The following is a 23194-nucleotide window of genomic DNA, read 5'->3' on the forward strand; positions in this document are numbered from 1 at the left end:
ACCTCTTTCCACCTGTTGTGCAGATATCTTTGTGATTTAGCGTGTCTTTTATTCGACAGTTAACAAATCAATCTACAGCACCTTCATATGTCTTCTCTCGTTACAACTTAAAGCAATCAGGCTAGAAAGTACTCCGATTTTTTGTGTCCTGAAGTAGACAACTTTCTAGGCCAGGAAGCAGATGTTGTAGATTAAGTCATTATAACTTCTTTTTTACATACTAGCTTTTTTTTTTTTTTTATTATAACTATAGCTTTACTAAACAAATGTTCGTAGGTCGTTGATGGATTCGAACCACCGATCTTGGGTTTTATCATTTTCATATTTGCCACGCAGTTTTCCATTAGATTATTTTATTACTGAATACTATTCTTTCCTTGCTAGTTAATGTAGAAAGATCGTGAGTGAAGTGTGCAGTTTGCGTTGCAATTTGCGTTTTCTAAAGCTAATTTCTAAAGTTTACTCCATATATATATGCAAATTCATGTTATGATACTATTCTTACGATAGTACCGATAGTTGTGCAATATATATATATACAAAGAAAATATGATGTGGTAATATTATTATTCTGAGACAATTAACCCTTTGGCTACCAATTTTTTAAATGTGAACATTCTTTTATATGTACTACTCCTTTACTGTGGGATATTCCTGTCATTTGTACACAATTTTGGAAACTAAACACAGCCTCCTGGTTGGGGGTGCGGTAGCTCAGTCGTAGAGCGTTCACCTCCGGTGCTTGGGGTCCCTGGTTCGATCCCAGCTCGCGCCGTGTGAAGTTTGTGGTGGACAAACACCGTACTCGTGGGTTTTCTCAGGGTTCTCCCGTTTTCTCCCACTTTCTTCATTCCACCATTTCATCCATTTATCATAATTACCGTCTCCTTTAGCCTAACCAGCATAAGCGTGGGACGTAAAACTTAAAATTTCATTTCATTTTACAGTCTGCTGATTACATCTGACAAGATGGGAGAACAACATGCTTTTTTTTAGAATTTTCTAAAAATAAATTCCCAACGATGTTTGAATTATTCGCATGGGACACATGTGTCCCGTTGGTAGTCAAAGGGTTAAGCAAATAAAGATAGCTGTTGAGTTAAACATGAATGCAATTGTGGACTTTACTTTAACATTGGTCTACTTCAGAAAAGAAAAGGAGCGAAAAACAAAGGTGCAAATTCTTTTATTTGTTTCTATCGGCGCAAGTGGGATCGTTATTAAGCGCGGTGACGTAAATATGCATATGTGCGTAACAGGGCGCAGAATTTCAGTCAGACGCACTCGCCAATCCAAAAATAATGGTCGCTAAAATCTCTCATGTACAAATCATGAGAACCCCTTTCCCCTCTCAACGGCCTTTGGTTTGACAAAGAAAGAGATTAGATCTACATCAGGGCTAAAATTTCAAAACCAGACAATTAGATTCAGAATAATCAGAAGACTTCATATTCCGTGTTTTCTCTCTCAGTGACAATTATTTTCGTGCGAAACGGAAACTACGCAGCCCTGTGAGCTTTATGTAGAAACCATTCCTAATGAACACTGGTCTCCTGCTCTGAATTCCTAGTCGCCAATGGCGACCTGGCGACCGGAAATTTTGCGCCCTGATTAAGATATTGAAATTTAAGAAGGAATGCTTTTAGAATGATTCTGTATTTCCTTTAGTAGTCGGGACTATTAATTTAAAATACGTAAAGGTTATTTTCACATAATGAAACATCGGCATTATTCTTGCATTTTTAAAATTTAATTTTCTCTTCCTGGCAAAAGGTAGAATTGTTATGAAATTTAGCTTAAAATAGTTTTTTTTTTTTTTTTTTTTTTGTCTGATTTAAAAATAGAGATTTTTGTTTAGTTTAACGTCCCACGATTATACACCGAGGCTAAAAGAGACAGTGATAATGAGAAGAATGATAATGGTGGAATGAAGAGCGTTAGAGAAAATGAGAGAATTCCGAGAACACCCACAGTTACGGTATTTATCCATTATGAAAGTCCAGGGACCCTACGCGCCAGGAAAAGAAGTAACAAATTATTGTTTTTTAAAAGAAAGATTCATAGTTTTAATTAAAGATTCTTTTCATCGTGTTTGTATGTTTATTTTCAATACTAATTACATAGTTACTTGCTGAAGGACTTTACACAAAATGAACTATAGGAGTCTTTATCTGTTTTCCTCAAGGAAGAAAAAAAAGAATAGGAATTCGGCTTATGCGGAGCAAAATGTATTCAGATTTTGGTTATTTTCTGTTGTAGTATGTTCTAACATAGGGTAGCTTCACTGTAACATGAAGATTGTAATACTGATATTGCAGGTAAATGTGATTTTACTTTGATTCTTGAAATCTCCAATCCTTTTAGAAACAAAGGCAATTTTCCTTTCTCTCTCCTATATGCTAAAGATAATTCGGATGAATTACATGTTGTATCAGAAAAGAGCAGAATGTGTCAAATGTTCGTGTTTCTATCCTGATGATATCGGTGTTTATATATATTTCTCGCTAGTATCGGCTCCAGAGAAGGTAACCGGACAAAGGCATGTTTTGGAGACACTGAAATTGCGAGTAAAACAATTAAACCCTACTTCCATTACTTTTTAAATTGTTCTAGATTAAAAATATAAATAACGTATCCAATCCGACTTAAAATTACCGTAATTTCCTGTATTGTAGCTATTTTGTTTATCTACAACGAAATGTAATATTGTTGTTCAATTTCCACCCCTGACTAGGAAAAATGCAGGGAAATTGATCCAGACCTAAAGGAAATTCATAAGTTTTTTTTGCTTAGTCTGTGGAAGGCAGTCTAGGTTTTTGTACAGTGCATTAGTCATGCTTTTCTGAATGAAAACCAGAGGCGAGAGGGATGTGTAATTTACTACTCACATTGCCAAAATGCCATTTTTTTGATCCTATATGGCAAGTGCTAACACGTGCGTATACTAACACATACCAACTCCACCAAAGGTAACACTATAGGTCCACCAGAAGTAAGAAAGTAATTGATGCTTTAAATATCTCCCTCTTAAGTTTACTAACCCTATAGTACTTTTTCTTACTCCTTTCATGATCCAGAAAATGGTCTCTGTGAGCATATTCTTGTGGTTCGTTGTCGATCTTTCTATGATATGTTCTGCTCGCTACATACAAAAATAGCACATGTAGGAGTTCAGTTTCCTCATGTCCATTTTGTGCAATATACTATGCCTCTGTGTAAAATTTTAATACCAGAACCTGAAAAGTATTTATTACCGATAATTAATATCGGATTTATCTCATAAATGTTTCTGTTTTGCATTTGACTTGTTTGTTCATTGTTCAAATTATTTTTATTTAATGCAAAGAGTGAAAAAAGTGACTAACTGGACCGGGACTCGAACCTGAGACCTCCGGCATATCATGTCGATGCATTATCCACTACACCACCCAGTTCGCATCCCAAAACAGCCACCCACACTCTTGACTCTCGAGGTCGGTGCTCTCATCTCGGATCATGTGGGTTGTACCACAGACCCCTGCTATGATCGGACAATCCTGTGTTCATATACCGAGCACCTTTATCACGGTTCTGATTTCATGTGTACTAGTCGGTTGTTTTCTCCTTTAATTAGTATTTATTTTATTTAATTTTGAATGTAGCTACAACAGTTATTTCCGACTGCTCCGTGACGTCACAGTTTGCTTCTCGCCTTCTCAGCGAGAGGAAGGAGTTGATAGGTAATCAGACGCTGTTAAAAGCCAGTGATTAATAAGAATATCAATAGCGTAATCGATGGATTTGCAGGCATACTACTCATGGACCCATAATTCCATTCTTCTACGTCATCTCCTCCTCCTCCTTTCGTTATCTTATTCTGTGCTTTTGTCAGATTATAAAATAGCACTCCTATGTCATACGAGTGTATAAGAATAGATTTCTTCCATTTTTATCACAAATAGTACTTTATTGTACCCACATTTCACTAAGTTTTATTTAACAATTAATTTTCAAGCTAACCTTGTTACATTATATAATGATAAACTTTTCAAAATCGCACCAATCTGAACCTTGAGTTAGTGTAGAATTTTACGTCGTATTATTCGATTTCTGTTTTGAAACTAGAAAACAAAATTTTTGTAATGATTTCTTTACATGTTCCTGTTTGATACTCTCTTATTTTTAAAATAGTCACTAATATGTTATACATTATCTGTATTGCAAATCAAGCAATATTTTTTTTTTTTTTTTATTTGTTTTGTTATGTGTTTAAACAGATCAGTCAATTCTTCACACTACTTCGTTTCTCGTACATGTCAATAGTGAAGGTCTTATGTTACGGTCTATTGTAATTTGTCCCAGTGCCAAACAGTTCCGGGTGTAACTGGCTCCTTTTGAGCAACAGAAGTTTCACTACATGGTTCTTGTTCATCTTCTTTAGGAGCAGCAATAACTTCTGTTGTGTGGTCAGTTAATATAGTTGGTGGTTTCACTTCTCGTCGTGCGTCACGAGTAAAGTAATAGTTTTGGTACAGCTTGTGTGATGGTCCTACTGGCAAATCAGGAGGAGGTTGTGTGCGTGGAGAGAGCCAATCTTGAAATCTTAAAACGCTTGTATATTTTCTTCCGAAAAGAAAATTCCGCACAGCTTGCAAAAATGGGCAAACATTCCTTAGTTCCACCATTGTTCACTTATTTGAATATTGCTTCTAGCTTAAAAGCCAAAGACAATATGAAAACCTCTCTGTAATTTAAACTGTTTTTCTTCTTTTCATTTCACATTGGTGGCTTCTTCGTACAAGTCATTTAACAAAATAGTATTTACGTAGAAACGAATGTATTGTCATTGTGTTTTTAACAATGGAAAATATATGTATGTGATTAGAGCGAAGGAACTCAAACGTGGGCACTGAAAATCAAAAATTAAAGGTACACTATTGTTCAAAACATACAAACACACACACACACTTATAGTACTAAATGAAGAGCTTACTTGTCTTTAAACTCCTAAACTGCTCGTTATCAGTGCAGATATGAAAGAGAAGACAAAGGAAAGTACACACTAGATAGGATAAAAATGCATCTAGTAGTATATCGCTACCCGCAACTTAGAATGTTTTCGACGGAAAAACGAGCAGTCAGATCTAATTTCAAGAGACGACAAAACACTAAAAATAGGGGAACATAGTCTGTACATAGTAAATATAGAGAAAATTACAGAGATAATAGCCGGATAGATAATAAGGATAAAGAGGGATAAAAATGGCTTTAATATTTCCAAAACCCAAACAGTTCTTCTCTCCCTGCCTCTTTCGCTTTAATGATTTGATGGAAATGTAAGTGCCTGAGGGAGCTGAGAAAGAGAGGAAAACGCTGAAAATACGGAAAGAGTCACTGTGAGGAAATTGGTGACTTAGTTGGTTAGGCACACTCCACATCTTCCTCAAACGTCACATTATTTCATTTGGTTTGACCACATAGGAGGAACTCATGATGAAAGATATTATTCTGATCAAATAAGACTATTAACATCAGCTTACTCTCTGAGCAGCTTTGGCGTGATTTTTGTTTTTGGTGATGACTATCCCATCCATTGCGATAACTTAAACACGTTAACTATTAAATTAAAGTCGCGAATATGTCTATATTTTTATTAATCCTGTTACAATGGGAACCCCTCACTTTCGTCAGCCTCTTATTTATTTGGTAAACGCTGCTGTTTCAATTACATCTCATAACTTCCAGTATACCTCGCGGTGGCTCAGTGGTGGAGCGTTTACCTCTGGTTCTTGGGGTTTCTGGTTCGATCCCAGCTCGCGCCAAGTGAACTTTGTGGTGGACAAACACCGTGTGCGTGGGTTTCCTCGGGGTTCTCCCGTTTCCTCCCACTTTCTTCATTCCACCATTTCATTCATTATTGCATCATCACCGCCTTTAGTCTAACCGGCATAATCGTGGGACGTAAAATTCAGATTTCATTTTCATTTTTTCCAGTATACAGTAAAAAAAAAAAAAATACTTTCCAGGTATGGTTGAGCTTACCTTTAACATTCTGAAAGCAAAATACATAAACCATACCATGATGGATAATTTGTAGTAAATATAGTAGCTTCAAATGTACTAATGTTTCTGTTCCAGTCACTTATTAGGGCTGCAATTATACTGTGAAAAATTTTCTTTCACCGATAAAGTTACGTTTAGTTTTTTTAGCCCTTTTCCATGCACATATTTTGTACAGACCTATAGTGAAACTGTTGTGAAAACGTTTAACCGTCGAAATGACCACAGCTAAAGATAACTTGGCCAGGAAGGGACAAATGGGGTCTATGGAGAAACTTTGGACAACAAAAGTCCGTTCGAAATTACCAGCGGAAACATTCCATGAGGTGCTTCATGAAATTTGTGAACTTGCAGGCCAGGGAAATCCTCCACCTCAATATGACATTGCCCAGTGATTAAAACTGGCACAATCCACTGTCAGCCACAAACTCAGGAAAGATACTTGGAGGTATGAAGAGGTGAAAATGGAAGACGATTGTCATCTTAGATGAGGCCTACATTTATCTCACGCATGAGGGGCATGGTGACTCAACCTCTGGTAGAGCGCGTATCTCTGGTGTATAGGGTCCCTGGTTAGATCCCCGGCCAAGTAACTTTGTAGTGGACAACATCGTGTGCGTAGGTTTTCTCGGAATACTCCCGTATCCTCCTACTTTCAAATGTCCCCATTCTTCCACTACCTCTATCTTCCTTATCTTCGTGGAACGTTAAACTCAAAAGATTTCAGAGATACCTCACGCATGATGTTATCATTCGGGCAATTCCGTACCGTGACAGCACTGTCAAGGGACGTACCGAGCTTTACTTCAAGTGCAGAGGATGTTGTTCATAGGCAATCGTGATTATCACTGGATACGGTTACGAGGTGACGTTAAGCAGGAGACGGAAATCAATGTTATTTCCTTTCATGACATCCCGTCAAACAATACACACGCAACTCAGTTGATTTCTATTTTTGATCTGTTAAAATTACGTCTACGCCATACGGTGGTAGTCCGATAAAACACAATTTATGATGGCGGTATGGCTTTTCAGTCGAAAATAAGCCGAACAACCTTCTGTATTTATATATAATTGTTGAACAGGACCGAAAAGAAAACCGTGTTGAAATCAGTCAAGCTGTTTCGGAGATGAGTCCAGATCGGAAGAATGGAGATTATATCTTTCTGAAGATCATAGCCAGTGATGAAACATGAGTCAACGGCTATAAGGTCAAAACAGAGCCTAATTATCGCAACGGGTGAGGCAGTCATTGCTAAGACAGTAAAAATACGCCAAGTTGCTCAGAAATGAAGTTGATATTAATCATCATCTTTAGAATGATATCGTTCATCATGAGTTCCTTCGTTGCTGTGCCAAAGGAAATAATGTGGTGCTTTAGAAAGGAGCAGCCTGAAGCATGTGCAAACTAAACATTCAGAGATGCACGATAATACTGCTCCCGCGCGTTCTTTACAACTTATCCGAGAGGATTTTGCAAAGCGTAACACAAGTGTACTCCATCCCTTTCTTTGCTAGATCCCACACGCGTGGACTTACTCCTATCTTGAAGATGATAATCACCATGAAGGAACGCTTTTTGTGGACGGTTGAAGAATTTAAAAAAAAAAAAAATTGTTATGGGAGCTGAAAACTAATCCAAAAAGCGCGTTTCAGAACTCAACTCCAATGATGGATGAAACGCTGGAACAGTGTGCTAACAGTGCAGTAAATTGATTTCAAAGCTGTATGACGGATAAAATATTTTAGATATCACATGCTGGTCATGTCACTGGAAACTTGCTAGTATGACGGTTATCCTGGAAAGCAGAAAATAAGAATACGATTCCACAGCCAGGATAGATGTTCCTGTATTTGTTTCCAACTTTTTATAGGCCTATGCACTCACATGTAAAATGATCATAGAATAATGAGTGAAGTACTACTTCTATAATTAAATTACTATAATATGTGTGATTACTTAAGGTGATCAGGGACTTCGTGACTTAGTGGTAAAGTACTCAACTTTGATGCGAAAAGTTTATGAGCTTTCTCAAACTTTTTCCTCTTTATCCTGCTTTCTCCATTCTGTCTGTTCTTTCATAACCATGTATTTGCATTTTTTACACGAGGAAAAGTGAAAAAAAAAGACATAATTACTTTCGCCATATTTCTATTTATATTGTGCACACCATTTTCTGTCCTCTCAAATTATAAAGTTATGCTGTTGTGGTAATGCTACAAAAGTTTGGTTTTAATTGCTCCTTTTTTTCTGTTGCAAAGACATAATGACTGTTCCACATGCATGAAAATAACCATATCTTGCACTGTTAACTCTGTGACACTTTGCCAAGTAGACTTTCAGTCCCAAAACATGTTTAGCATCACTTCTCAAAAGTTGAAGTGTTAAATTTCTTTTTTATTAGTGACCTGGGTATCTTCACTCCACACTTTCTTTCTTGGTTTTGGCTCATAATGAGGACCCCACGTTTCATTTACTGCGAGTATTCTGCTCAAAACTTTATTGCTTTAATTGTTGTAGCAGATGCAACTTGTACATCTTGCTGCTTTTTCGTGTGTCACTCATGTTTGGCCACTTGTACACACTTCTGCACTTTAGAGCACTGTCTCCGTATTGTGTTAAATATATCCAATAAGTTTCAGTAGGACACAGCTTCAGGCCTGGCAAATTGGGGAAGGAAGGGGGGGGGGTCATGGTCTTCTGTTCTTCCTTGCTGTACAATATCAGTCGAAGAGTTGTGTTCTTTCTGCAATAATAAATAAATAAAGAAGAAGAAAATGGAGTAATTAAGGTCAAAACTAGCATAGTATTACCTTATAACATGCGAGAGCAGAAAGCAGTCTACAGCAATAATAGAGAGAAAAATTGCTATTAATTTTCTACTTTCTCTCGTATATCCCTCTTAGTCTACGGACATAATCGCCGGATTGTAAGCTGTCTTTCATTTCAGTTTATCGAAATTCAGTAACAAGTAACAATCACAGAAAGCTGATGTTGTTGCTTGAGATTCAGTATCCGCCTGCAAGCGGACACAGGGATTCGATTCCCAGTCAGTCCAATAATAAGGTTTATGTGTTTTGTTCAGTTTTGTTATTCCGTAAATATAGAAATTAATGAATAATATGATTTTGGTTGAAGACGGTTTCGAGCACAACTTTACCAAACTTCAGGCATCAAGTTATAAAAAGGTTTAACGTAAACTACAATCATTGATAAAAATTGTATAAATTTTAGAGTAATAATTGTTTTACTTATAACAATTTCTGTGTGGCGTCAATAATAATTTCTCGTTTCCAGGCAACGTATGGTGGAAGAAGAAAGGATAAGAATGCTGAAAGAACATGCAACACATCTTCTGGGTTATTTACCGAAAGGACTTATCAAAGAGGATGATATTCCGCACTTAGGTCCAGCATTTATGAAAATGTACGGTGGAAAGAATAAGAACTGTGAATGTTCTGGGGATCAGCAGACAACAAGTTGAGATTGAAATGAAGTGTGTTGTGTGTGTTCTGAGTTAAGGCAAGTTGTTTAAAAGCTGTGTCTCATCGTATGTTCTGGTGATACTTTTGTTGGCAAATTTGGATAGTATTTAATGTCTGTAGTAGATTTTTTTTCAATAGCAACGTATGTGATAAATATGCTGTGATATTTTATATATCATTATTGAATTTTTGATGTCTTTAAACCTGTCTTCAGGAAATTTTTACTCTGTAGAGGATATTTATAGTTCTCTTATAACCATTTTAATATACTCCGTCCAAAATGTTTATCTGCAGTTTACTTAAGATTGATTCAACGAATTTGTTATTAGTATTTATGAAATTATATCCTCTGGATTGAGTAAAGTAAACGTGTCAGTGTTCAATGGTATTCTAGAAGTAATGTTATAAATTTATATATTGAAATTTCAGCAGATTTGGTAAATTTGTTCGGTTAATTTGATGTAGTGTTACCTTATCAAGATATCGTCGTTATTATGTCTTATATTGCTGTTTCATGATGATGTTAACAAATAATTATATCGATAATTTGAAGTTAATTTCAGTAGAGCTAGAAGCTCTTTTCTGTAGTTTGAGCTTCCAGAAAAAATAGTTACGTAGAATGTTTTCAGCTTCAGTAGGCAAGTATAAAAAATTGCACTTGGAAGAATTTCATTGTTAAAATGTTCATGCAACAGTGAATTTCAGATTCCATTTCACTTATAGAGTAATCTGGATCTCATGGGAATCGTCTGTGATTATTTTAATCAACTTTACTTTATATTCTTCTAAGTTTTCCTAAATTTTTTTTAAAAGAGAGTTTTAATTTTTAACGTGTTTTTAGTTTGCTAATAGTTAACGCCCATATTCAGCTCAGAGGCTTTGAGACGAATGTACAGCTTAACGTGGATTTCAACCAACCACGTATACTTGCTTCAAGATATTGAACTTTAGTTATCGGGTTTTCCTTTTTTGATGCATTAATCTCACTTACCTACAGTATCGACTAGTAGTTCTTTCAGAATACCTTTTCCTTTGATTCATGTTCCTTTCTTGTTATTTCCTTTTTAATTTGTCCAGTGCATCAGAATTGTTAATTTTAGAAAACCGCAGTTAAATTGTAATAATATAATACCTTCATAAATAGAACCAATCGTATTGCTAAAGCAGAAATTATGCAATAGAAAAAGTACAGTTGATTTTGAAAAATGATGTTAAGAAGTTGAGATACTTAATTCCGTTGTTCGTTTCAGAATAAATTTCACTGAGTTTATCGAGGTGCTTTTAATTTGGAACCAATTTACTCCAGCTAAGCGTCGAAAGTACTTTCATTTCGTTATGTATATGTATGTAGCTACAAGTAATTCATATTTGTAAATTGAATCATTACGTGTGTAACGTCCTGGGTCATATTTTGTTACTTCTAGCTGCGCTGTACAGTTGATTTGAGGTATTATGTTTTGTTATTATGCGGTATTGAAAAATAACAACTCATTCCGGAAGCATAACTTAAAAAGAGAAGTCGTTACTCGTTAGTGGTACAGCTTCAGTGTTGTTTTATTGAAGGAAAACTTTAAACTCGAACAGAATTTTATTCTTTATGGGGGGTTATTAAATATAAAAAGAAACTCAGTTTCCGTATTTAGATCATTTCTTTAGAATTTGAGTTTGTTTGAAATGTTGACATTGTATGCTTGATCACTTTCGTGCGCGTCGGTGATAACTTCCTAACTTTCAAGTGCTTCTAGGAGTGGAGAAACCCTTGTAATGAAGGGCAATAGGGTAATTAAAATTATTTCAAGGGATTTAGGAGTTACTTTTTTTTTTTTTTTTTTTAATTATGTACATCCGTATATCAAAAACTTAGTTGTAACGTTCTGTGAATCGGAAGAAATTTTAAATTTAATAGCTATTCACGGATCCCACAAAGACAGCTTACTTTTTCCTTCATCACTAAATAAGGGTATTTTACTAATAATGTAAAGTCGAAAATGGCTATTTTCTCAAACTGCTCCAACCATTTTGTTCATGTAAACTTATTCTTTTATTTACTGCTTCTAATGTACTATTTCAATGTTCCCTGACACCTTCCTTAGTAGAGCTTCCTCGTGGCTGTGGATAACGTACGCACCTTTGACGGTGAAGACACGGGTTCGATTCCTGGCAGGAGCTCATATAGTTCGGATTCCACGTAAAGCTGTAGGTCCACGACTCAAATAGCCTTGCTACTAAACAGGGTACTAAACTCAAATCTAACTAACTAACCTTCCTCAGTAAATCCGGGCAACTCACACGCGAAATAAAAGAGTAAGTTTACAAGATGTTAAAACATATTTTTCATGACTCATAAACCAATTTTATCACCAATGACCGTACAATACGGCACTTTTTATTTCTCAAATCGACTATAACGATTTTGTTTATATTTTATATAAATCAGTGTCATCATGTCATCAGTTATCCTACAATTTGTCTATAATTACCGTATTACCCTAACTATAATTCAACTACAAGTTTTTGAAATTATTTTAATGGAGAATAAAAATGCCCAGCATATAATATCACGCACATTTTGTAAATACATTCAATATTCATTGAATAATGAACTATAGTTAATATTCTGTTAGAAAGTTCGAGCGAATTGAATATGCTTTGCTCTGTAAGACTTTCTTTTATGAAATCATTATAGTATGGTCATTTCCCGATTTTAACGTTAAAAATTTAACGTAAGTCTTTTTAATATGTATTTGTTTTAAATACATATATCATACTCATTAATAACACAAATATATGGAAATGCATAAGCCTATTCGGTAAATACAACTTTGGCAACATAACAGTGTGCTTTGTAACGGTATAAGTTAATGGTCTGGAGTGTTACTTATGAAATGGTAGAGCAGGTTCTTGGTCTCTCTCTCATCACCAGCATGATGCGGTGCAGTATATCAGCTGGAATGGCTGCACTTTCTCTGCTGATGGTTTCTTTCAGTCCGTCAACTGTTTGGGGCTTTTTGGCTTGTACTGTTTTCTTCAAGTAATCCCAAAGGGAGTAGTCTGCTAGTGATAAATCCGTTGATTTTGGTAGCCAATTGATGTTACCGAATCTCGAAATGAGATGTTCTGAGAATTGTTGGTGAAGGGTTGCAATGGACAAATAATGCTGTTTGACAAGTGATGCCATCCTGTTGCATCCGCATGTGTGATAGACCAAGACGTTACAAATCAGAAATGAAAAATGTATTGAGCATGTGGTTGTATCGCTCGGCAGTATGTTTGTTTTCAAAAAGTACGGATCTATCACACACGCATGAGTCACGACACACCATAGGTCATTTTGATGCTATGCAATGGATTTACCCATAGAGATGAAAACGAACCTCATCTGACATGATCAAGTACTGAAGAAATGTTTGGTCGTCGTTGCATTTGTTCAGGAATGTATCACAAAAAGTCTCGACTCAGTCCATGTGCTGAGAGCAGTTGCTACACTACCTGTATCTGATACGAATACTCTTGCAGCTCTTGTCTAAGAACCTTGAACACTGTTACGGGGAACAGTCACTTCTGAGGACAATTGACAGATGGACTTGTTGAGTCTTAATACCATGGCATGTGCAACACGTTGAATGTGTCTCTGCAACGAGACCGTCTAGGTCGTCCAGATTTTGCCTCACGAAAGTTCTAAACTACATGAAGAATCACTTTCTGGGATGGTGCATTTGTTTCACGAAACACTTTCTGAATCGCCTTTGTGCTGTGATGATCGAATCTTGGCTAGCGAAGTGTGCCTCAAAAATGTATACAAGTTCACTCGGTGTCCATATCATGAAGGACTACGCATCTTTAACAAATAACATCAAGATAAACTCCCCCCATTGGCTTTTATACATATTAAAATATAAGTATGAAAGATTCCTCATGTTTATGTAAATTGGAAGTGAAATGTATCCAATGAATATGGGAGACCCTGTATAAAGGCAACAAAAAGGATAGTCAAGTAGCGTTAGTTTAACATACACAGTAACACCCGCCTGAGAGACGGACATGCACAATTGAAGCGCTTGAAGCCGCAGTGGTGTAAGTCAGTTTTCACTAAAGTTTAGTTACACCCAGAAAATTGATTCTACGCAAGAAAATTCATAAACTGGATGGTGAAACACGTCATAATTCACTCGTGGATGTACCCATGAATGAAATACGTGCTTCACCACCGAGAATCCATTTCTAAACATTATACCTTATTGAAAACTGACTCATATTACTTTGCTTTTACAAGCCTCAATTGATCATTTTCGTTGATAAAATTGACATAATTACTCATCGAATAAATTTAGACATTAGTGTTATTTAAACTTATATAGTTTACATACATTTACGATATTTATATTCAGCTTACACAACATTGTTTCTCTCTTGTTTATATTAAGAGAAATATTTTAAATTATGTACGTTTCTGTCCAGTTTTAGAAATATTATTATATTATATTCACTGTAACTTGTAATGTAAAAACAATTTCTCCATAACAAGTATCTACGTATAATCCAAATAGATGTATGCTCATTTTTCGTGCACTTTATTCACAGTAACACCCGAAAGTTTTGTATTGTAACGTTTTCATAGTTTTCTACCATAGAAAACTTGGAAGCTGTAGACTCTTAACACACACTTTGAACAGTATTTTAGAATATTGCAAATAACAGGAAATTTCGCATTTTACACACTTGTATTCTCTCATTCTGTTCAAGGTATAGGAAGGTTTTGTGCTCCTCCTCCTTTTACTTTCTGTTCCCACCTGTTCATTACAATCTCTGCTAGTACCGGACTCAGTCTCGAACCTATGCTTAGCCCCTCTTTTATTCTCACCAATTTTTCACCAATCATGTATACACTATTCTCCCATATCAGTTTTAGGGCCTTCAACACCTTCTCCTTTTTCCATTTTCTTATAATCTTATTTCCATTTCTTCTTCTATTGTTTTTAACGCGTCCTCCCTCTTGATGCTCGGAAACATTGCCTTTACATCAACACTGAACAATATGGTTCTCTCTCTTCTGTCTCCCACTCGTTCTAGGGCACGTTTTACCTCCTCTGTGTTTTTCACTCTGCTACTCTCCTGTCCTTCTCTTATCTCTTCTGCAATCTGTTTTATTTCTTCTTCCAGTGGTTCGAAAATGTTGTTCCTGCAATTCATCACCGGTCTTAATTTAATTTCTTTTTTATGTATTTTAGGGAAGCCTTTCATATTCGGTATCCTTCCTGTTTTATTGATTAATTTCCTGAAATCTCGTTTTTCTCCCTCAATTATTTTGATTCTTATATCATCTTTCACATCTTTATCTCCCACTACTTCATACGTGTCATCCCAGAGTTCTTCCAGTTTCTTTTTGTACCATTCCTTCTATATTCACAACGAGTTCTAACAAAGTGACAGTGTGATCTCTAAATGCCTCACGATTTTCGTCAAATTAGCTCCTAGACTTGCATGCCAATATTCACCTGGTTCCAAAAAGCATTATCAATAAAATATCTTAATATTGTACACTAACTACATGTACAGTACAGTTTTTATGGTACTAATACACTCATTTCTGAAAATTGAATAAAAATAGTGTATGTATGAAATATTAAATTGATCCCACAAAACCAATTTTTGTCAAATCAAATACCATCTTTCAAACACGTTACTTTCAGTTTTATTATTTAGAGTAGAATATGAAACTTCTTATAATGATAAAGTACATTTCACAGAAATACGTTATTTAGATACAATATTTTTTGTTCGTTCTAATTTATTAGTCCCAACTACTGCTGTTGTCTTTTTACATCGACTGGGTCTTCGAGTGTTTCTTTTTGTTTCTCGATTCTAATATTTTTTGAGGTTCTCGGAGAGGAAGTGATCGTTCCAATCGAGAATCAACAATTTCAGGGAGTAAAACATTCCCAGTAAAATTAAGATAACTTTGGAAAAATCTTTAACGTAAATTCTTTCTCTCTTCCAATTGATACGACCTTCATATCCTTCATTATGTACACAACAAGATAACATTGTTCTGTAGTGCAACATCGCAATTTGTCTGAATGTGATAAAAGTGCTCGCTGGTTCGTGGTAGAAAATATTCGACAACTTTTCTTGATTGTTAATGGGAAACTTTTAACATTTGTGCATGCTGCTTCTATTTATTCACAGTAACGGGCAGTGAATGGACATTTAATCTCTATTATAGTGTAGGCAAATTAGATAAAATGGTGGGAAAAATTCATAAAGAGATGAAAATTGTCAGACATGTGTGGAATACTGGTCCAATCAACATACTTAAAGTCCCGGGAAATCTGAGTGGAGCTTCAGCCGCGATATTGGAAAATGAACGCCGCTAATGCCGTAAAACGACGTTTTCGTTATTCAGATCACAAACGCTAGAAAATCGTCAGAGAGAGAGAAAAGTCAGTAGAGGTGTGTGAAATAGTTGTCCAATCAACATACTAAAAGTCCTGGGAAACCCTAGTAGAGCTTCAGTCCCCATCTTGAAAAATGGCCGCCCCTGATGCCGTAAAACAAAGTTTTAGTTATTCCGCACACAAAACGCCAGAAAATCGTCAGAGAGAGATAAAAATCGGTACAGGTATGTTTCTTTATTACTTTCCAGTACACCATCAGGGGAGGCGGCAATAAATGGATTCTCAGTATCTATGTATAAACCACATTTTCTCACGATTACACCAGTCTTTGTTCATATAATTTTCGCTCCGCTTCGTCCTTTGCTCTTCCCCACAGTACTGCATTAGTATTAATATCCATAGAATATAGGAGGTGCTTGACAAGTGGGCCAATCTGAGTTGTTTCCCTTCTGCAGATGATTCCTTTCACATTTAAAGCCATCACTCTTTTTCTTCTTTCTTGTGTCCCCTTCCTTGCCCTTTCTTAAATTTAATTCTCGCCATTGGTGACAGTGGATTTTTCTTATATTTCCTTTTAAACAGTTTTCATTTCCACTCATTTCCTGGAGAAGTTTGGGACAAAACAGCAGCAGTAACTCTCCTTCCATAACTCTGACTCGGGAGTAATCGAACCTCTTTCCTTCAGTGAACTTAGTTATCATGGACATAAAATATTCTGCTGCATTGTTGGTCATGTTATTCAGAAGGGAATCGCTGAGAGCAACTGATCGCATGAGAAAATCTTCTATTACTATAAGCTTCTATGACTACATCCTTGTCAAGAATTGGAATGTGATTTTCATTACTAGATGTTGATGGACAATTCTCTCTGCATTGAACATGGTCACCAAAAACGTGGTGCGGAAGGCTTTGAAGAGGTTCCTTGAGAAATTTTTTCTTTCTTTTTTCTTTTTTTTTTTTTTTTTCTTACTACTTCGCTACAATATATTATAAGTTGTCTACAGCGAAGTGTGATTTCTTCAATTCTAGATTTCAGTACCTTTCGTGCCAAAAGTCCTTCCTTTCCTGGAAATGATTTTGCATTCTCAGAAGCTGTGTGTAATTTCTTGTTGGAGTTTTGCGAAAGACTATGCCGCCAGTCTGCGAGCGGCTATGACTAACCTCCAGTCTGTGGGTGCTACTATGGGCTCCACAGTATGCAAAGCTAATACACCTCTCCTCCAGATAACAGCGATATCTCGAAGAAAGAAAAATAAATCCCTGAAAGAGAGAATAGAATCACTAATTTGACTTTTTTTTTAAGTCAGAACAAATTAAAAATCTCCCTTTCTTTTTTTATCTTATACAAGGGAGGCAGAGTGAGAAAATAAGATAAATAACTTGTAATCCTTATAAATAATCTCAAACATCCTCTCTCTTCAATCAATATTAAAATAACCACTCACCCTGCATGTAAGAATCTTAGAGAGTTCTTACTTCTATTAGCATACCAGACTCAACACTTAAATCAAAACACATCAGAATTTTTCTTTAAAATATCTTTATTGTGAAAGAAAGATGATACTTGGAGATGAATCGTTGAAGAGGGATAGGATCTCTTATAAAGTATAATTCTGCCTCTGCGTGCCCTCCTGGAGACGAAGAGGAACTTAAATTTCTCTAACTTAATCCCCAATATAGTAGGGAATCAGTTACCGACTATAGTTGATCTGAATCATCCTGCCTCTGTCATTAAGATAAAATATATAAATATCTCTAATACACCTTTCAAGGTTCACTCAGAAAGCGTTCATTTCCAGGCTAATGAAGTGAACCAATTAACAAATCTAAAGGTGTTTTCATCACTCATCCAACACCTACCTATACGTATGTGAGAAATAGTTCGGAAACAGACTTTCCTCTGGTAGGCATTCTATCTAACAAAGTTAACTAGAAAATATGTTTAATGAGAATAGAGGAATAGACCCCAATAAGAGTTCTTATAAGATCAGCTCTCTGATCTAAAGGATATAAGGTTAATTCAATCGTTCCAGTCCTCTGGCATTCTAGAGCGAAACCAAAATTTATACAAATCTATCAGTCAGGCCTTATTTAGCCTGACGTCAACAGGACTGGAGCCCGGAGACCTCTAAATCAAAAGCAAGAAGCTTAACCACTGAACTCGGAAAAAGGAGCCCAGGATTTCTCTAAATGCAAATTACCATCACTAAACTTTCTAGTTAAAATCTTCAAGAGAATCGCGAGCTAACTTTAAATCTAATTAAAACAAAATATAAATATCAAACTAGAATGAGAAATAATTAAATTACCTTCTAAACTACCTCAGTGGATTCACTTGCCCACTCACTATAACGGATTTGCCAACCTACAACGAAAACATCCGAAACGACAGTCATTATTTAGACTGTTCAGCCCAGGAAACTCCCATCCCTAGAATGGAACCAGACAAGGACAAAACTGCCTCTCTCGCTATCCGAAAGTACAAGTGGTTCGCCGCTTATAGAGCTCGCCTTCTATATATATGAGAACTTTAAAAAGATTTCCAACCACCTTTCTCGTAAACTACCTCACTAACCTATATAGAAGACATTGGCGGAATTAAAAGAAAGAGAAAGCAAGTCTGGTCCCCGTTCCCCTCTGTTGCTATTCTAAACAGGCTGGAAACGGAACAATATTTCCAACTGATATTAGATGTGTATGAAAAGAGGAAAATTATGTATTTTCATTTAAATGCTGCAGAAAGGATATGCGAAATTAGTATACAAATTATAAGGGTAAATACAAGATATACTACATGAATAATAGTAATAATAAAAAATATATACACAATAGAACCTTTTAAATGTTTGAACCAGCGCTGGTTTTTCTTATACCTATTCAGTAATAAAATATACAAGCATATATATCAATTTATGTTAATATATAAAGTTTACGTAATTTTATATATATTTATAATAATTGAATATATATATATATATATATATATATATATATATATATATATATATATATATATATATATATATATATATATATATACAGGGTATCCCAATTGAATCTCCCTATTTTCATTTCTGTATTTCTACCACACTATTTGAGATATCCAAATGAACTAAAATGCACTAAGAAGGTACACTCATTAAGTTTGTATACAAATATCAAGAAAGTCAGAACACTTCAACATGTGCCCCACCAGTCACATGAAGGATATCCAGGTGATGGTCAAGCTCCAGTCATGTGTGTTGAAGCATTTCAGGAGTGACGGTCGCAACAGCATCCTGAATGCGTGCACGAAGTTCGTGAATATTCGCTACTTTTGTCGCGTGCGTACACCCTGTCCTTGACATACCCCCACAAGAAGAAGCCCAGAGGTCTTATGTCAGGCGATTGCGGCGGCCATGAAACTGGTTCACCTCTCCCTATCCACCTCCCAGGAAACCCAGTATCTAGTGTTTCCCTCACCTCTAAACCAGTGAAGAGGTGCACCATCGTGTTGAAAAAGGATATGCGGATGCCTATGCCGAAGTTATGGGGACAAACTGCTCCACCATATCAAGATAAGTAATACCCGTTACAGTATCTTCAGCAAAGAAGAACGGTTCCAATACTGTACCATCCTGCATGACTCCACACCACACATTAACTTTAGGGCTGTCTCTCTCGAACCCGATGACCACACGAGGAGGTTCGGACCTCCAGATTCGTAGATTATGTCTATTTACGTGACCTGACACATGAAATGTGGCCTCATCAGAAAACATAATCTTTGACAGAAAGTGGGGATCATTGTCAATGCGTTCCAACATATCTGTAGCAAATGCCGCTCATTCTGCTTTATTAGTGGGCTTCAGTGCTTGCAGTATTTGCACTTTGTACGCGTACAACTTCAGACGTTTACGCACAACTCTATGGACAGTTGATTTAGATATTTCCAGTTCCTGCGAGGCTCTGCGAATGGACTCACGCGTACTTTTTTGAAATGTTTTCGAAGTGCGCTGCACATTGTCTTCTGATACACTTTCGCGACCACCACCGTGCTTTTTAACCACTGAACCGGTCGCCAGGAAATTCTGTTTCCATACGCATTGTTTTCGCATTAGGGGGTTCTCTCTAATATTCCTGACGGAATCTTCGTTGCATTGCGACAATGGAACCAAGTTCTGCATACCACCACACTACCTGCGCTTTTCCTGCGTTGGTCGCCATTTCACTGTTCCTGCTGCCACCACCACACCTGGCGAGATTTTTGGGATCGACAAATTTCTATCAAAACTCTGGTGTTTCTTCTACAGTATTACATCTGGAAAAGAAAGAAATACACATACTACACATACACTAATTTACCACCACGAAATGAAAATAGGGCGATTCAATTGGGACAGGCTATATATATATATATACAGATGGTGATCAGAAAACCTGTAGTTGGCAACATGTCAGATGTATGGGTTGGCAGTGGTGTCGTGGAGCCCGCAGCGCCGGACCGCTGGTGGTGGTGTGTTAGGTCGGTCTCCATACTACGTCAGGCGCAGTGCAACAGCAGTGTCCAGTGGCTGCAGCAGACGGAAATAGTGTAAAATGGGAGACCTCTCAGATTTCAAAGAGGACAAATTGTTGGTGCGCGGTTATGTGGAGTGAGTGTGACGGAAGTGGCTACTGTGTTAGGTGTGTCGCGTGGGACAGTGTCGAAGGTGATGACGGCCTACACAAAACACGGGAAAACCACATTGGGGAAGCGGAACAGTGGGCGGAAGAAAATCATGAGTGACAGGTCACGCCGGGTATTAAAGCGCATTGTCACGCAGAACCGTCGTGCCACTGCGGAGCAAGTGACGGAGGAACTCAATCAGCACCTCCCCCACCCTGCTTCGACAATCATAGTCCGCCGCGAATTACATGACATGAACTTACGGGTTCGTGTTGCACGGGCCAAACCGCTCATCAGGGGCCATAACGCTTTCGCACGTCGCAAATGGTGCCGCGACCATGCAAATTGGACCGTTGAGGACTGGAAACGTGTGATATGGTCGGATGAGTCATCCTTCACCCTATTCCCAACCACGGGCCGTGTTTATGTGTGGAGAACGCCCAAAGAAGAGTATGATATGCAGTGTCTCAGCCCAACTGTGAAACATGGTGGCGGCTCGGTGATGCTGTGGGCCGCCATATCGTGGTTTTCATTGGGGTCACACTTAGCGGACGAATTACGGCCAACGATTATGTCGCAATTTTAGGAGACCACTTGCATCCTATGGTCCGGATGTTGTTCCCGGACAATGACGCCATCTTCCAGGATGATAATGCACCCATTCACACAGCTGGCGTTGTTGCAGCGTGGTTTGAGAAACATCGGGATGAAGTTCAATACCTCCCCTGGCCCGCCCAATCCCCAGATTTCAACATAATTGAACATCTGTGGTCCGTCTTGGAAACATGACTCCGGCGATGATTTCCACCTCTCCATCCTCTCTCACAGAACTGGCCGATGCCCTGCACGAGGAATGGTGTAAAATTCCACTTGTTACCATTCACGACCTCTATGCTTCCATCCCACGTCGCATCAAGGCTGTTCTGAAGGCGAAAGGTGGCCCGACACCATATTAATCTGGTAAGTTGCAATTTCGTTCAGGTGTTTCCATTTTTCTGATCACCATCTGTGTATATATATATATATATGAAACCAGCAGCTGGCCCTGAAGGGGTCCCTTGCATAATTCCTTTCTCGAAAAAAAATATCAGGTCAGTCTTAGTTGGACTCTCTTTCCAAACCTTGAAAGTTCTTAGTCTCTGACTGTCCATTTCTCTAGATGAACAACTAGAAAAATCACTGATACTTAGTCACATATATACACTCACACTGAATACTTTTTCAACAAGAAAAAATGAATATATATATATATATATTTCAGAGCTGCTGAGGCCCAACTGTTTGTAGTCCCGTACTATTTTTGTAATTATCACTTCAAAATTTAGTAATACCCAAAAATACATTTTTTTGCTGAAAGGAAAAGAGCAAATTTTAAAAAAAAAATGTTTGATTATCGAGAAAGTTTCCAGTCCAGAACTTTTCAAAATTATTTACACTGATTTTATCATGGAACACATAAATGTAACTTCACTGCACTACACTCTCAAGTATCTGTTACTCTACTAGGTCGATCAGAATCGTCTCCATTTTGCTGGCTCTCCTTGGATATCCTCATCCAGTTCCAGATTTTTCCCCGGCGTTTTCGGGAGAGATTCTAAATCTAGGTCTTTTCCCGTTCGTTATTAATTCAAGGTAATCGAAATCTTCTTCCAAGTCCCGAGATTTGCTGGTGGATAGTTTTGACTTATCTTCCTGTCTGTCCGTATGGACGTTAGGCTGCAGACCCTTTAGTTACTGTAATGTGAATTCTGGTTTTTCGAACTGCGGTCTTTTGTTTGTAGCATGGTGGACTCTGGAGTGCACGTTTGTGGCTTCTAGAGTCATGCTTGAACGAATCCACATGGCACAAAAGCTGTAATGCCATGGGATTGTCTGTATTGGGGCATGCACCCATATAAACAGAGCGTGTGTTCTTTGGTCGTTTAAATTCCGGCTCCATTCCTGTAGTTTTTCCAATGTCAGTTGGCTGAGTGAAAAGGACGATAATTCCCAGTCCAGTGCAAGCGCAAAACTGACTAAAATTTCTATACTACCAAGTCGGCCGATTGGCGGACTTTTCACCCCTCTTCTCGATTTGTCTTCCGTGTTTCTTAGCTTTTTTATGTGAGAAGGGTTCAACTCCGCTATATGCTTTGCAAAAGGAGCAGGTGGGATGACTGGTTTCAGCATATTCGAGTTCATCTTCACTTCTCTCCCATGCCACAAGTTCTTAACAATACGTGTATTCGTCGCTACCTGCGTTTGAATGACCCACGGTCCATAATAACGATTCAAAAGTGAGGAGGCCACTTTGTATGTCGGGTCGGAGATGCCAAATACCCGTAACCAAACATGTTGACCGGCTTTGAAAGGGTTTGGCCTCCTTTCCTTATCACAGATTTTGTATACAGCATGCTGCTTTTCTTGGGCGTTGTTTACTCTGTCGAAGACCTTTTCGGTACGTATTTTGAGATCCTCCACATACCTCGAATAAATATGATCATCTTGTGGCTGTATTTCTACTTTCCCTTTCTCTGGCTTTAAGATGCGGGGATGTAGGATTTTCTTGCCAAATTGAAGGAATAGGGGAGTGTATCCCGTTGAAGCGCATACTCCAGAATTTAAAGCGAATTCTTATAAGTTCGAT

At 37.4% G+C, this 23194-nt stretch overlaps 2 protein-coding genes across 5 annotated transcripts in view; one reads left to right on the plus strand and one right to left on the minus strand.

The window, feature by feature from the left end:
- The window catches only part of LOC145678554 (meiosis-specific nuclear structural protein 1-like), a 190008-nt gene that overhangs the window by 111976 nt on the left and 54838 nt on the right, over positions 1–23194 (plus strand). For 3 of the 4 annotated variants that reach the window (XM_081748840.1, XM_081748842.1, XM_081748843.1), the window contains one exon: positions 9338–11722. In XM_081748840.1, the coding sequence (XP_081604966.1) occupies positions 9338–9524 (187 nt within the window). In that variant the 3' untranslated portion in view covers positions 9525–11722. Of the gene's footprint in view, positions 1–9337; positions 11723–23194 lie in introns of those variants that run through there. The other variant, XM_081748841.1, reaches the window with a different exon arrangement.
- LOC145679820 (NADH dehydrogenase [ubiquinone] 1 alpha subcomplex subunit 7-like) lies at positions 3792–4820 on the minus strand. The gene has a single exon (XM_081750345.1). It carries the CDS (start codon positions 4662–4664, stop codon positions 4323–4325), a length of 342 nt encoding a protein of 113 aa, XP_081606471.1. The 5' UTR covers positions 4665–4820; the 3' UTR covers positions 3792–4322.

The sequence above is a fragment of the Thermobia domestica genome, chromosome 2, assembly GCF_964235325.1.
Source record: "Thermobia domestica chromosome 2, izTheDome1.hap1.1, whole genome shotgun sequence".
In the NCBI taxonomy this organism is placed as follows: Eukaryota; Metazoa; Arthropoda; class Insecta; order Zygentoma; family Lepismatidae; genus Thermobia; species Thermobia domestica.